The sequence below is a fragment of the Pleurodeles waltl genome, chromosome 7 (assembly GCF_031143425.1).
Source record: "Pleurodeles waltl isolate 20211129_DDA chromosome 7, aPleWal1.hap1.20221129, whole genome shotgun sequence".
In the NCBI taxonomy this organism is placed as follows: domain Eukaryota; kingdom Metazoa; phylum Chordata; class Amphibia; order Caudata; family Salamandridae; genus Pleurodeles; species Pleurodeles waltl.
This window is the reverse complement of record NC_090446.1, coordinates 1475190790-1475205670: the sequence shown is the minus strand read 5'-3', so window position 1 is coordinate 1475205670 and position 14881 is coordinate 1475190790. Positions and strand designations below refer to the sequence as shown.

General features: G+C 42.1%; 1 protein-coding gene across 2 annotated transcripts in view; it reads right to left on the bottom strand.

Moving 5' to 3' along the window:
• USF2 (upstream transcription factor 2, c-fos interacting) overlaps positions 1–14881 on the bottom strand; it is a 166894-nt gene that overhangs the window by 100189 nt on the left and 51824 nt on the right. For both annotated transcript variants that reach the window (XM_069201187.1, XM_069201188.1), the window contains exons 2-3: positions 13452–13498; positions 810–925 (exon numbers count right to left, since the gene is read on the bottom strand). In XM_069201187.1, coding sequence (XP_069057288.1) covers positions 810–925; positions 13452–13498 — 163 coding nt within the window. The remainder of the gene's footprint in view (positions 1–809; positions 926–13451; positions 13499–14881) is intronic.

Here is a 14881-nt window from a genome sequence, read left to right as displayed (position 1 = left end):
CATGGGGCCGGTTTCAGGGTATCACCCTTCTTCAGCCAGGCTAGCTTGATTCCAGTGGCACAGTGAGCAAGGGACCCACGGCTGGACTGGACTGTTCCCCTGGGGAACAGGGTCAAGGCTGATTTGCATATGGCTGGGTCCAAACTGGAATGGCATGGGCAGCAAAAAAACGATGGATTTAGGCCCAGATCACTGTATTGGGGGTGAATGTTTGACAATGTTCAGCATTCCGTCGTTCACTTGTTGTTTTTGCGCTGTTCAGCAACTGCCAGTACAATACATGATGCGATATGGAAGGCTGCTGGCTTCTTAAAAAAAACAGACGCCATTTTCCGCTCTGCAAAGCTGCGGTCTATCTGTCTGCATTCCCTTCATTACAGTTCTGTTTTTTCCAAAGTAATTTAGAAGTAGCTCTGTAAGAACACGATGCTGAAAAGAAGTTTTTCTATTATTTGAAGTCTTTTATCCTGTGTTTCAAAAAGCGCAGTGGGTGCACATATCAAATTTGAAATACTGACCTACCGATACGCTGCAGTGTACGATGCAGAACTAGGATTCCAAAATGAACTTCTTTTACTCAATAGACTAACATTTCAGCCACATGTATTTAAATATAAAATGTTAACCAAGACTAAGGTTGATAAAAGGTGGCACTGGAGTACCATTTTTCCTGTGAAGTTCAGTCCCTGGTTGAAATATAGCACAAAATATCTCTGGCACATCAGGACAACAATGACAGATGTGTTTTGATAGGTTTTTGTCAACCATTTGCTTTAATCTGGCCATCAGAAGGCCATATTATTAGTCACCTGTCCTCCATTGTTCTCTGTGCGAAACTGGTACTGTATATTGTGGTCTGCGTAGGATGCTTGCTGTACAGTTGTAATAGCCACTGCAGTTTGTTCATCTGCGCTTGGTCCGTCTCCTAAAAGTAAGCAAAATAAATGAATATACCTATCATTCAAAGTGAATTACACAAGTGGTTGGGTAACAAAAATAGGTTACTTACCAGTAAGAGTAGTTTTCTGTCTAGAGGACTGCATTTGAATCCATAAACGAGTTACCACTATGCATGTACAGGATTCATCAAATACTTTTAAAACAACATTTTTCCATTAAAAAAAAAAAACTTAAAAAAAAAGAAAATATGCCTGTAATAGATTAACAGGACAATGGTTGTTCACAGATTTATTTCAAATAACTGAAAAACTTTACATGATTTTGTGATGCAAATCAAACCTACCACCAAAAGCAACATTTTCTTTAGCCCTCTCACCTAGGTTATTTCGGATATTCTACATAAAGCAAACTATTTCCATTTCAACATTCTTTTCAGACCCAATCTCTGAGGAACAATCGTTCCTGCTCTGTATTGGAAAAGAGCTGCAAAATTTTATCCAGATAAGGCCAAATATACCAGGCAGTCTAAATCAAAAATTTGGAAATAATGAAGCTACTCGAGCTGAAACAGCACCCACAGAGCTAAACATAACTAGATGGACAGGTGTGTGTTACCACTGGAAGACGATCTCTTCCAGGTACGTCCAGGTCCCTGCCCACTCTGGGGAAAAAACTACAGCTGCACAATAAGGAATGTTTGCAGAGCAGCTACAAGGCTGTCAATTCATACCACTGAAGTACTACTGTAATAGCCACTACGAGAGAAATGTGTCAGTTTAACTTATTCACCTACATTAAGACTTCTTCTTCCACGCAATTTTGTTGCTACCTCCTCAGAACGTCTTGTAGACTAGAATCCTACAACTATTGTATATCCTTTAAAAAACCCAAGCCTGCGTCAATGACCATGCGATTGCAGCATGGGAAGGCTGGCAGTTTCGAAACTCTTAAAGGTGCTGGGTTAAACAGCAACAAATAAACAAAGCCGATCAGAAGCTACATTTCTTTTTTTTTTTTTTAAGGTTAAGAACAGAAGAACAGTGCTGCCGGGCCAGAAGTCAATAGGTTTACTTTTCGGACTGGATTTGCTTTTAAAAACAAAGGAAAGAGGACACAAAAATATTGCCCATTATAAAAATGTTTCATATATTTAATGTCTTTTTATAAAAACAATATTGAATATAAAGTGTTACAGGCATTCAGTGAAGGCAGAGATTGACTAATGTTTATAGGTATCAGAGAGAATTCCCTTGCAGTGTATTATATATTCACAAATTCAGAAATCTTATTTTTTTTTTGTTTTAAACAAAAACAACAATTGAGGACTTATGTTTGCTCTGTCTTACAAATCTGCTACACAATTTCCCGCTAGCTGAAGCCAGATAAACATAGGATCGAAGCGAGAAAGAAAACCTGATTTTTAAATCAGACTGCTATGCAGTTTCTCTCTATTAAAAACGTTAGTTTCACTCATGAGAAAAGAAAAAAAAGCGGAGTCAAGGCAGGTGTGGATCGTGGTAACATGTGCAATGTAGCAATAAACAAACATGTTATCAACTGCACAGGAAAATATGTAAATTAACTTTCTATTTAACCCAGTCACAAAATAATAAAGTCCATGTTGCTAGTATAGACTCATTTTGTACAGGCTTCTGGATGCTTCCCTCATACATACATTAGTGTCAAAAAAACTAAAATGGGGTAAAACAGAATAGTCTTTCAGGTACAACTTTAATATCCCTGGCACAACAGTCCTAGTACCATGCTAATCTATTATAATAATTTGGATTTATGTAACCTTTCATGGCCCCTGTGCATATCCCCCCAAAGAAAAACAGCTATTCAACTGGTATAAGCATTCAATCAAAAAGAGAGTTTACTTCGCGGAGGAAAAATTGCTGGTGTTCATACTGTATAATAAATATACATTAATTTTATTCTTGTTACAAAAGTTTGATACAAAAAAAAATCATTGAATACACCGTAAATGAGAAAATGGGGTATTAAAGAGCAAAGTGACTGAATGAGAAATAAGCCTCGAAGAAGTAGATGATTTATCAAAACATGTTGGCTCTCCGTGACATCAACTGTAATTTGATTTTCATGACTGCCGACAAAAGAAAAAAAAGACTGGTTGGCTGTGAAAATGACCTATAATTGGCTGAATTGGAAAAAGAGGACACTAAATTCCTTGATGATAATTGAAGGAAACAGAAATGATGCAAATCTGAAATGTGCTATAGTCTGCAAAGTGAAACTACATAAAGTTAGTTGGAACTAATTAAAACATTATAAAGTGGAGTTTTTCATAGTTTCCGTACCATTAAAAACTTTAGTAGTTTTGTAAGATGAGAACACAATACATGTATTTTTCATATACAATGAGAAAAACAGCAATTTTTGCTCCTGAAAGTAAACCTCTTTCTTTTCGACCATGTTTCTAGCCTCTGAGCAGAGGCTTAGGCCCGCCCTTTGTAATGCAAGACTTTTACGGCTGAATATAAAATTTCCTAGCTTTCTTAACGGAAAGTTTCAGTTCTACTAAGGAGTCGGAGGCGAGGATTATGCTCATCTTTCTTCACTTTTATTATGCAGCAGCCATAAAACAAAACTACCTTTCCCATAAAAACCATCAGGAAAATCAAAAAACATAACCAATGAACACACAGCTCATTGCATATAGTCCATTGTCACTGTTTACGCCCCCTCTTTCTTTGAGTGAAAAACATTGTCCATCCTCGAAGATCTTCCCAACTGAGTCTCACTCCTGCTTAGAGCCAATTTCATAAACAGAACCAAAAAAAAACAAGTTTGCAAAAGCCATTCTAATTAGAAATCCTACTCAAACTAAAACAAACTATACTGGAGAAACAGTACAAATTCTATGCCAGGACCGGAAGCAAGGATTATGCTCGTTCAAAGCTCATTCACCTAAAAAGGTAGCCATATCCACTACCAGTTTAAAATAGAAGGTTTTAAAGGTGGACTCAAAAGACCAGTCTGCCACATTCACGTTTTCTTTGAGATGAGCCCCCAAATAAAATGCTTTAGCGACCATAGCCCCTCTTGCTCAATTAGCACCAAACACAGATGTATAAATGCCTGCATCGCACATAACATTTTAACACAATGGTCTAGGGTCTGAGAAGACACTGCCTTAAATGGTTTGCTTAAGGCTATCAAAAGCTGCAGTTCACCCGCTGGGCAAAACTTTTCTGTTAAGGCTTCATAAGCTTATATGCATTTAACCATGCATAACTTCGGGGTATCAATAAACCTAGGATAAGAAACCACTCTCATATTCCATTCCATTCGAATTGTAATATGAAAAGTGACCCCTTCAGGGGTAAACGTCCTACCTATAATATCCAGGACACCCGCTTGCATGATTTCAAGCACAGCAACATAGTCAACTTAGCGTATAACTGCTTTCTGGCCATATACTCGTTACCTGACCACGACTGAAACACATTAAGGACTGCATTAACGTCCCTCAGAGAAGAATACTTGGGAGACAGAGGAACCAATAATCTCATTCCCCTCATCAATTTCCTTACCAAAGGATGCTTCCCCAATTGGAAAGCCCTCTATAGGAAGAAGGCCTGATAATGTAGGCAAACGGAAATCATTTACTGACCTGTAAGCCGTAGCACTGCTCACCAGCGTAGATAAAAAAAAAAAAAATCACAATGAGAAATCTGGATGCCACGGGATCAGTGTCCCTATGCACACACCAACAAACCCATCTGCCCCTGGTACTCCGGTATCTCCTAATGGTGGCCTCCACCCAAGTTTGGACAAAAGGGATTGAGCTTCTTCGGAAAGTCCATTGATTTTCCATCAAGACCGGTAATCCGACATGCCGTGAGTGGCAGATTCTGTTCCAGAGCCAGGCGCTGAGGATTCCCCAATGGATCCCAAAGAATACCTCACCTGAGGGGTATACGGAGTGGAAAAATCCTAGGAAAGTTCCATCATCACTAGAAACCAGACGTGCAATCTCGAAATCGGTTGATCACTGCGCTGTTCCCCTGTAGACATCTAACCTAGGTGAGCATTCGCACTAAAACTGCAAGCAGAGAAACCAGATCCCTCTTCCCCACTCCAATCTTGGAGGAATGCAGCCAGCCTCCAACTGAAGAACCTGTCCAATCGATGGTCGAGAAGCAAAGAGATCCACTAAGAAGGGTCCCAAGTGACTGCTGAGAATCTAAACACCTCCAGATACAGCTGCAACATGTTGAGATCCTGAAGATGACGGGAGTACCAATTGGTGATCTCTTTGGACTTTCCCTGGAAGGTATTCTGCTGTTACCAAAATGCTGCGTTCCAGGCAGTAGGCCAAGAAACTGTTTGCCAGCATCTTCGACCTTGGACTCACCCCCCCCCCCCCCCCCTTTCAAGTAACACTGAGCAACTCACTTTGTCCTGCGTTCACCAGCGAGTCGCAAATGACCCGGAGTCCTGTGGACACACCACCGCAGCTGCCGTCCCAGCCCAGTCTGCTGGCATCTGACTCGATCACCAAATATGGAGCGGAGCTGAAAAGGGCTCTCCCGTTCCAGGCCTCTATGTGATACAGCCACCACTGCATTTTGACCCTGGCCTCCTCTGAATCAGAACTTTCGTCAAATACGCTGCGCCCTGACGAAGATACTGTGCCTTCAAGCGCTGCAGGCCTCTGTATTGCAAAGGGGCCGGGAAAAATCGCTTGTAAGGAAAATGCTAAGAGCCCACCATATGAGCCAGCTTTCTGTAAGATGCCTCGGACTTGGACATGCCATCTTCCTGCCTGGAAGGCTGAAAATTGACCCACGGAAGTCTGTCACAAATCCCAGAAATAATGTTTTCTGAGCTAAAATCAGCAGGGACTTGCTTTCGTTGATTAAGAATCCCAGACTCAGCAAATCCACCGCCACCTGGAGATGAGAGGAGAGCGCACAAGGACACTGATCCAGCAGGAGAATGTCTTTGAGGTACACTATCCACCGAATACCTCTGGCATGGAGGAAAGCCACCACTGGCTTGAGCACCTTGGTAAAACACCAAGTGGCAGAGGATAGACCGAAGGGCAATGGTCAAATCTCGAAACCTGATCGTTCCAGAGGAACAGCAAAAGCCGGCGATGTGGTGGGTAGGTAGGCACCGTGAGATACACATCCTTCAGATCCAAGTGGACCAGCCAATCTCCCGGATGCAGAAGATCCCTCAGAAGATGGATTACCTTCATCTTGAAATTATGATAAAGCAACTAGTACAGTGAGAACACCCTTGCACTGGAGTCCCCACAAATTCTAGATGAAAACCGGGGATCATCTGCAGGACCCACGCATCGGACGTGACCTCCATCCAATTCTGCGCAAATAAATCTTTCCCCTAGCTTTACCAGGGAAGACCAGAGAGTCCTTACCTAGTGCAGATCCTTGGGCACGTCCACAACAACCTCCTCTGCCACCACAGAAATGCTGGAATCTTTTTTTTGGGGGGGGGGGGGGGGGGGGGGGATATAAATTGTCAAATCTTGTAGTGCCTTGATATTGCCCCTGGCGAAGAGTCCTGGCCTTTTGGAGCAGCATTGGAGTTAAATCGGCAGGATGAGCGCCACTTTCCACGCCCACCAAAAATCTTAGGAGAAAATCTTTTCTATGGAGGTCTGGGCCTTAACCAACGAATTGAACACGGCTGCGAACTTGCCCAATCCTTTAGTAAAGGGGTCTCCAAACAAACCTCCTTGAGCCAAAGAGCCCACCTTGGAAATCACCTTGATCAACAGCGAACAATCTGTCGAGATCATGCAATTCGCATTGCCCAACAAAATGACAGGGGACCCACCTGGAAAGAACCTCTGGAGAAATCTAGGTGATTGGACCCGTCAGTTGCAGAAGTATGCCCTGACAAGACCGCAAAGAGCGGTGTAGGGCCTTTTTAGGGTCTCCAATGTACTTTGTTAATAAGGTGACCATGCGATCTATCTAGGGGGTGTAAGCCACCATGCTTCAAAGAAGATGCGCTGGCATTCTGCGTGCATGCAGGCCCTAACCTCCTTGCCTAGAGGTCTACGCAGTCTACCTACAACACACTTTGCCACCTTCTCACTAGGGGACCATAGAGCAAACCTAGGGTGGATCAGCTCATCTGGGTCCAGCATATCGGCGACAAAGGAATCTGAGGCGGTTAAAGGTCCTTTGGATTAAAAGATTAATCTGAGGACGTGTGCCATGGCTTAGAAGGGCCCGGCTCCCCATCTGATTTTTCCCTGAAAGACATCTCCTGCAGGGGGCTGGAGGCAAAATTAATAACCCCGCCGAAGGTGCCTGCAGCACAGTCTGCAGAAAGGCCCTTCGCAGGAGTGCACAAGCGTCCAAATCAACAGCCTGGTCAGCAGGGCACTTAGAGGCTTGCAGTGGAGCTCTGGTTTACTGAGTCTGAGCCAGCTGCTTGATCTTTTTCTCTAAAGGAACCATAGCCAATGAGACCGCCTGCTGAATGAAGGCACCCACAGCCTCGCAAAATTGTTCAAAGTGGAGAAGGGAAACCTCCTTAACATCTCTTCACCCCCTCACCCCTATGCATGGCCAAATAAATGTGGGCTATAACGCTAACCAATCAGCAAATCTGAGACACAGACGTGTGACCAATACCCTTCACAGTCCAAAAGGGAAATAGGCCTGGGCCAGTCCCAACAGTGCTAGAGGGTGTGGGACCTAACTGAGAAGGCACATAATGTGCAGGCACATCTCCAGTAGGGAGTTACCGCGCTCATAAAGACGCACTTCAAAAAAGTAAAGACAAACCCTCAATGAGGCGGCAGGAGCTCTGCTCTACTGAGCAACCAACACAACGGAGTTGATTTTACAGTCCTGACTCCCGGGGTGTGGCAGTCACAAATAAACATGAAATGGAGCAGTAATACTCCTACTTATAGACCCCAACAAAGGGCATAAAGGTTTCGGGCTGCCTGGGGCAACGCAATGCAGGCAAAGGCTCCCTGATTAGAGGCACCCTCTGGCACTGCCTGGACAGAGAGCATGCTTTGCGGAGCCCGACAAGCATCTCGCCCATGCCAGAGCACCCCCTATGGGGTGGAGGGCTCTTTCACGCAAACAAGGTCCCTTTACTCAAGAGGAGCTGAGTTGGGAGCACTGAAAAGTGATACCGCAGCTGGCTGGAAAAGAAACAAGCATTTACAATGCAATAGGTCTCTCATTTGCTCGAGTTAGAGCTACAGCCATTATAAATTAATAACTTGACTTTTCTTGCCACATCAATTGGTCAACCACGCCTCATGATTTGGTGGTCTTTTCATGCCACATTATTCCAGTGGCCCTGCATATAACTAGAGCACAATTTACCTACTACCTCTACCTGCAGCCAAAAATGAAAATATTGCCATTCAGCATCCTAATTTAAATCTGTCATGCGAATTCCATTCTACAGTGCAAAGATATAAGGAGACGTGCAAGCTGTTGGCAAAGAAAACGGTGGTCCATGTTCACAGCAGAAGATGCTGCTATCGATCATACAAACAAATGGCTCCTGTAATTGTCTTGTTATGAAGAACAACTTGCTGTAGGACTCAAATTCAGTCCCACACATGAAATATCAGCAAAGCCTAGCCGCTATTTTGTGATTCCTTAATGTCAAACATGATTAATTGGCAAGGGTGGCATCGGTCTAAGGTGCGGCCATGGCACACTCAAACTAAATGGAACAAAATTCTGAAGAAATTAAATTTTAATAGGTTCAAAAATAACAAGGTTTTTACGAAAACTGTGATGAAAAAGTTCTGTGTTTTGGATTTTAGCATTCTTTCACATAGAAAATGTGGTACGGTGTATATGTAGGTACATTGTTAACCTTAAGGGGAAACAATGGTAAAGCTATGTGTGTGTGACTTATTCAAAAGCCACACAGAAAAGAAAACATCACAACTGAACACATATTAGAAGTGTTCTTTTAAAAACCCAGGATGCAGATGGACAACTTATTAGAATTAAGAAAAAAATTATTCACCTGAGGATTACATCAGCGTCAAATAGCATTACAAAATCTATGCTTCTCATGTCTTGTATTCTTTTTCTAGGATATTGTGCATTCCATGCAAAGCAAACGTCAGAACCTGAGCAGGAAACACGACAATAGCGAGCATAGTGTTTCAGTTAGCAGAGTTTCTGAAAGGCAGATTTTTAAAAAAAAATAGTACTACTTAAAAATTACTAAATTATACTGTCATTATGTATGCTCTACAGGAACATGACACCAACTTTCTGGATGTTTAAAGCATTAAAATTGTATAATATGCTAACCTTCTAGTGGCAAGACTTGCTTGATCATACTGGAAGGTAATAAATGTAAATTCTGACTGTTTTACGCCTTTCTTCTACAGAAACTTCCAACAACTTGCAAACTATAGGACTATCAATAAACTAGGCAAATAAGTAACTCAAGCTGATGCATGATGACCCCACATAAAAAATTACATGTTATGCGTGGAGAGCCCTGACAAAAATAGGCAATCTGTACTGCTGGCATTCTGACATGGCTATTTTTAAATGTATACATTTGGAACTGACAACATGAAATCTGTTCCTCAAGCACACCAAACTTGGGGAGGATGAATGTGACAAGCCCATACTTCACAGATGCGGCTGCTGATAAACGGCTTGTTAAAGGGCCATTGTAGCTTTCATTTCCTGGCCACAACACACTACATATGAATGAGCCAGTCCCATTTTTTCAGCCATCCTGCGGGGGCTCTTTCAGGCAGCATTCTCAAGCGCAAAAAAATGAAATGCTGAATAAAAGAAGCACGCTTAGTAAAGCCAGGGAGCAGATTTAGCAGTTTTGTTAACTTACCTGCACCTCAGAAAAGTGTGCCAACATTAAAAATACCGGTATGCATTTATTTGCCTTTTCATATGTCATCAAAAACACTTGGAGGGTTCAGGATGCCAATATATTTTAAGAATGAATGAGAGGGCTACGTTTGTTGTGAATTTAATATTTTCCACCCTAGTCGTATATGTATAGTAGTAGGATGCTAGTGTTATTAATTTTTAGGCACCTCCATCATTGCTTGTTAGTATTAAAACCGCGCTGGCTCGTCCCCCGCTGCGCCGGCACGCAGACGCTCAACGAGACATGACTTTCAGCGCTAAGAGGCATGGCAGCCGAGGCCTCTACAGCAGGCCCTCATGGGCACGCAAGTAGAGTGTGCAGGGCCCAGAGCCTGAGAGTCACGGCCGACGCCCTCTGTGGCTCGTCTCCAGACTGCTGTTTCCGGGTCTTAGGCGTGAGCCTGGCATCAAGGAAAGACATGTGAAAATGCAAAGTGCTCTCGCCTGACTAATGCAAAATCGACAGTGCCGTCCCCGAGTCATACAATAGTCTGTCTCAAGAAATGTGGCGATGATTTGAGTGCTCGATTCACTTTGGCTTCGGCGTGTTCTTCTGATACTTGTTGTTTGCTAGGAATATCCCTTTCACCTCTTAAGTGAGTGAAATGGTAACGAAGTGTTTCGCTGTATTAAGAGCAGCGAGTACATTTTAAGTGAGATGCAGAAGAGACGGGATATGAATTACAATGGGGGCTGCGGTGTAAGGGGACAATGGGCAGCAGCGTGTTTACAGAGGGAGCTGGTAGGGAGGAGGGGCTGACTATACAGCTATAGTGTAAGACAAACAAGCCAATAGTGAAAGAAAAAGTCCCCTTCAGAAGAGATAAACAGGACATAGCATAATTTGACAGTAGTTTGTGCTGGTCCCGAAGAAAAAAAGGCAGGACAAAGAGGCAGAACTGACTACTAGCAAGCAAGGCTTTTTGAATGACAGTGGAACCAACAAATGAAATCACTGTAACTCACAGTATAAGTATACTTTAAAAGTATACAACAAGTCTAACGCTACGCTCGACCTAAAAAGGGTTAAAAAGAAACAGGAGCACAAAGCAAATTACAATAACAATTCAGCTACCAGTAACATAAGCCTAATAAACATTAAAGCCACTAAAACCCGAGGAGGCAAGAAAGAGCGTTTAACTCATGGCCGAGCAGTGAAGAAAAAGAGGGAGCATAAACAGTGAGCTATGAGCTGCGTGTCGATTGGTTATGATGTTTTTTGTTCTCCCTCATGGCTTCTTGGGAAAGATAGTTTTGTTTTATGGCTGCTGTATAATAAAAATGAAGAATGATTATAATGCTAGTTTCCGGTCCGGACTTGGATTGTGCGAAGAAAATTAACTGACCTTACCCTGGAAAGAGCACGGAGAGTTGCTCTATCTCATCATGCATGCAACGAGTTGGGCAATCGTTTTTTTATTTGAATCTCACATTAAGAAAATGTTTATAGTGCCAAAATTTTAAATCATGACCCATATCTACTGGAGGGCAGGAGGGGCTTTCATGATTTTAGAGAAAATACATATGATGGAGAACTAGCATTAGGACAGCTAGAAGCTTGTAAGGGTGGTCCTGGTATTTTCGACACAAAAGGAAAAATGCTTTTCTAGCCATTTTCTTTTTTTTTTTTAAGTACTTATAAAATATCGTTTTTATTTGTAATCAGTTGGGGGGGGGGGGGGGGCATTTATTATAAGCGACAATGTTTCTCCACAGACCAGAACTACTGTGTCCCTGGAACGTCCTTATCTCCACAAGCTACTTCAGACACCAGGTGATGGCATATGCCGTACTTGTATACACTAGGTTTCCTTCGGGATATCAACCATCTTTCACAATCAATTAGACAAACAGCTTGCATACACCCAAAACGGCAAAGAAGTGATCAGAAATACAGTCACAACAGCACTTTTTACTTTAAAACACCAGATATTAAACAATGAAAAGAGATCTTCCAACACAAGATTGAGATCAGCTATTATGTTGGCAATGGTGGTAGTCAAAACATTCAGCACCGACAACCTGTACCGATCTACCGACAACTGGAGTTAGTTCCACAAGGCAGTCCAGATTCTACCCAGTTTGATCACACAGTGTGCTATATTAAATTGCCAGCAACAATTTGTTTCCCTTTTAAACATCGCATCAAGTTAAATGAAAAAGCTATCAAAAGCGGTAACTCCACTTGTATGCAGCGAAAGCTTAACGAAAAGGGTCCAATAAGTTTAAATGTGTTAAATAACTCACAAGGTGCGATCTATCCTAAAAACCTAAAAGGACTGTTAAGGAAAGTGTCACTTACTGTTTTCTTTATAAATTTTAACTAGCGAGGATATTTTTGCTGAACAGTTTTTAAAACAGCCACTTCTTTGAGTCCAAGTCAAACTTTCCCACGCAGGTTTCACCTCTAGCCATCTGTATAGCCCATCTTTCCGAACTCTAAAAGCTTTAAGCAATGTGTAGCAAAGGTGGAGGGTTATTTGCCTGCCAAATGAAAACTCCTCTGCATGAGACCTAGGAACGGGTCATCTCTGGCAAGGTATTGTAAGCAAGAAGTTAACCAATGACATCGCTGGTCTGTTTCACCTTCTAAAGGCAGAAGAAAGGAAGGAAACAAAAAAGGAGAAGACTATGGAAAGAAAGATTGTAGTACATTTAGGACAAGAAACCTAAGCAACTTCTGAGTCCTCAGTAGCAAGAGTGGGCGACTGTGTTCTTATGTTTTCGCAACGTGTATGTGCCACTCACTGCATTGTGCACTGAACAAATAAGCGTGCCAGAGAGGGCACTCTTTTGGAAAAGGATCTAGCTTTTACCTTCTAATCAAAATTAATGCAATAGCCACAGGGGCCAGGTGACCAACATGACTGACTGGGGTTAGTTCTCATTTCTACTGTACCCTTTGGTTCTACTAGCACCACAGTACTATTTAGTTACCGGGCTACACAGACCGGGTGATTCTCAATATCCCAGTGCAAAGGACAAGGTTTAGGATATAATTTTCTATCATGTGCACATTTTTAAGGACATGTAGTATATTTAAGGTAACAAAACGCTACCTGCGTGCTTGATGCTTGCTCTTGTTCAGTGGTTCTTATCCTTTTGAGTTCTGTTGACCCCCAGTTAATTACTGGAATCTGGGTGGGATTCCTAAATTCCTTAGGCTGGAGTCCCTGAAACCAAGGACTCCAGCCTAAGCAATTTTGACAATTAGAACCGCAAAACATTACACAAAAAATACTGACACAAGCAACCAAACATACAAAAATAATGAAATATTTTATTTAATTCACAAATGTAAGAAAAAAGAAATCTAAATTTTAGTGGGAAGGTTGGAGTTGTTCTGAGGCCACCCACTGTCCATATTATTTTCTGGATGGTGTACATGTACTGCTCCCACGAATTAACCTGAGGGTACAAACTTAATTATTAGTCTCCAATTTTCTTCACATTTACAGAACGTTTTAAAGTTACACTTTACTAGTTTAGTTTTATGCATTTTATTAATCTGTAAATATAATGTTTTTGTTTTTTTCCAAGCAGTAGCAGACACCCTAGGTAGGTGTTGCAGAGCCCCAGGGGTTCACGGACCAGAGGTTAAGAACCGCTGCTCCAGGTTTCAGTACAGAAAACTGCAAAATGTATAATTCGCACCTTCTTGAAGCTCTATTCCCTCCTCTGCGTCTTGTCCTTTTTCGTGGCTGAAAAATAAAAAATAAACTGTAAGTTAACTTTGCATTCATAGGTTTCTATGAAATTCGAGCTAGGCAGTGTGGGCAGCAAGTATAGAAAATGACAAGTTAGGTAAACAAAGATGAGTACTGTGGTGCGTTGACATACGTGTCCTAATACTAGGTATCAACTCCCTCGTCCACTTCTAAGTCCTCAGTACAGCTTTATTCATCGTACAAACAATATAACCAAATACTCTGAAAGCTGAAACTCAGACTTTTTGTAGAAGAATTTGCAAAGCCATCAGAGCTACCCCCTCTGGACAAGCCTGTTCTAGAAACAGTTTCCACGCATAACCAGATGATCAACATAGAATACAGTTTCTGTTGGGGGGGAAAAAAAAAATATATATATATATTTTTTTTTTTTTACTAATACTGGACACAGACCCATATCAAGGTAGGAAGAAAAGCACTAGTGAACACACACACATACATATGTTAATGATTTCTGGAACTGACAGGGTAGAGGGCTCTCTGTGCTCTCGTCATTCGCCATCCCTTTGGTTATATAATATCAGTTTTTGATTTAAACCCTTCGGTGCTCATGACGAAACAGTCCCGTCATAAGCACTAGTGGCCGTGTGCAGAGGACCGAACCATTCCATCTTCATCACATGAGCACAAAATTCCCCTGCTGTAAACAGCAGAAGAATTTCAATTTCAGGTCGAGCATTTGAGACCTCTTGTATATACTTCAGTATATACTTCTTTGTAGGTGTCAGCCCCACCCACTGCTTTTTGTCTATTTCAGTCTCCTTTTTAAATCCTTGCTTGCTAGTGGTCAGTTCTTCCCCCTTTGTCGCTCCTTTTGTGTCAGTTCTTCACTTCCTCAGAGCAGTGCCAGAGTACTTGTACCCTTCCACTTGTCTCATTGTGGAATCTGTTTAGGGACTACTTTTCCATTTCTGTAGTGAGATTCAGTTTGTCGTTTCTTTTGCCACAACAGCGCTGTAGTGACTTCATGTCCAATGCTTTATATCAAGCACCTTGATACTTTCTGCCACTCTCACGTCATATCATTGCCATACACACATTAAGAGTATTTTTTTCTCCTACTTGCTACCTTTTGGTTGTTGTTTTTAATTAGCATTTTGAATTGTAAATAATTAGGTTCTGCAAAAGTAGCGCACCCTCTTCAATATGGCTGCTTCATCAACCACTCAGCTAGGGAAGTTAGGAAGGTTTCTATGTTTAAGTCCTCCGACATCCTCCATTTGCAACTAGTCAGCCTTACCCGCCGCATGTCAGCTGCAGGACTGGAGGTGTTCGTCTCCAATCTGAAGGTGTGAGTGCAGTGGGGCAGGTGAGTACTGTCAGTGAAAGGTGATTGGGGCTGAAAGAATGTTTGCG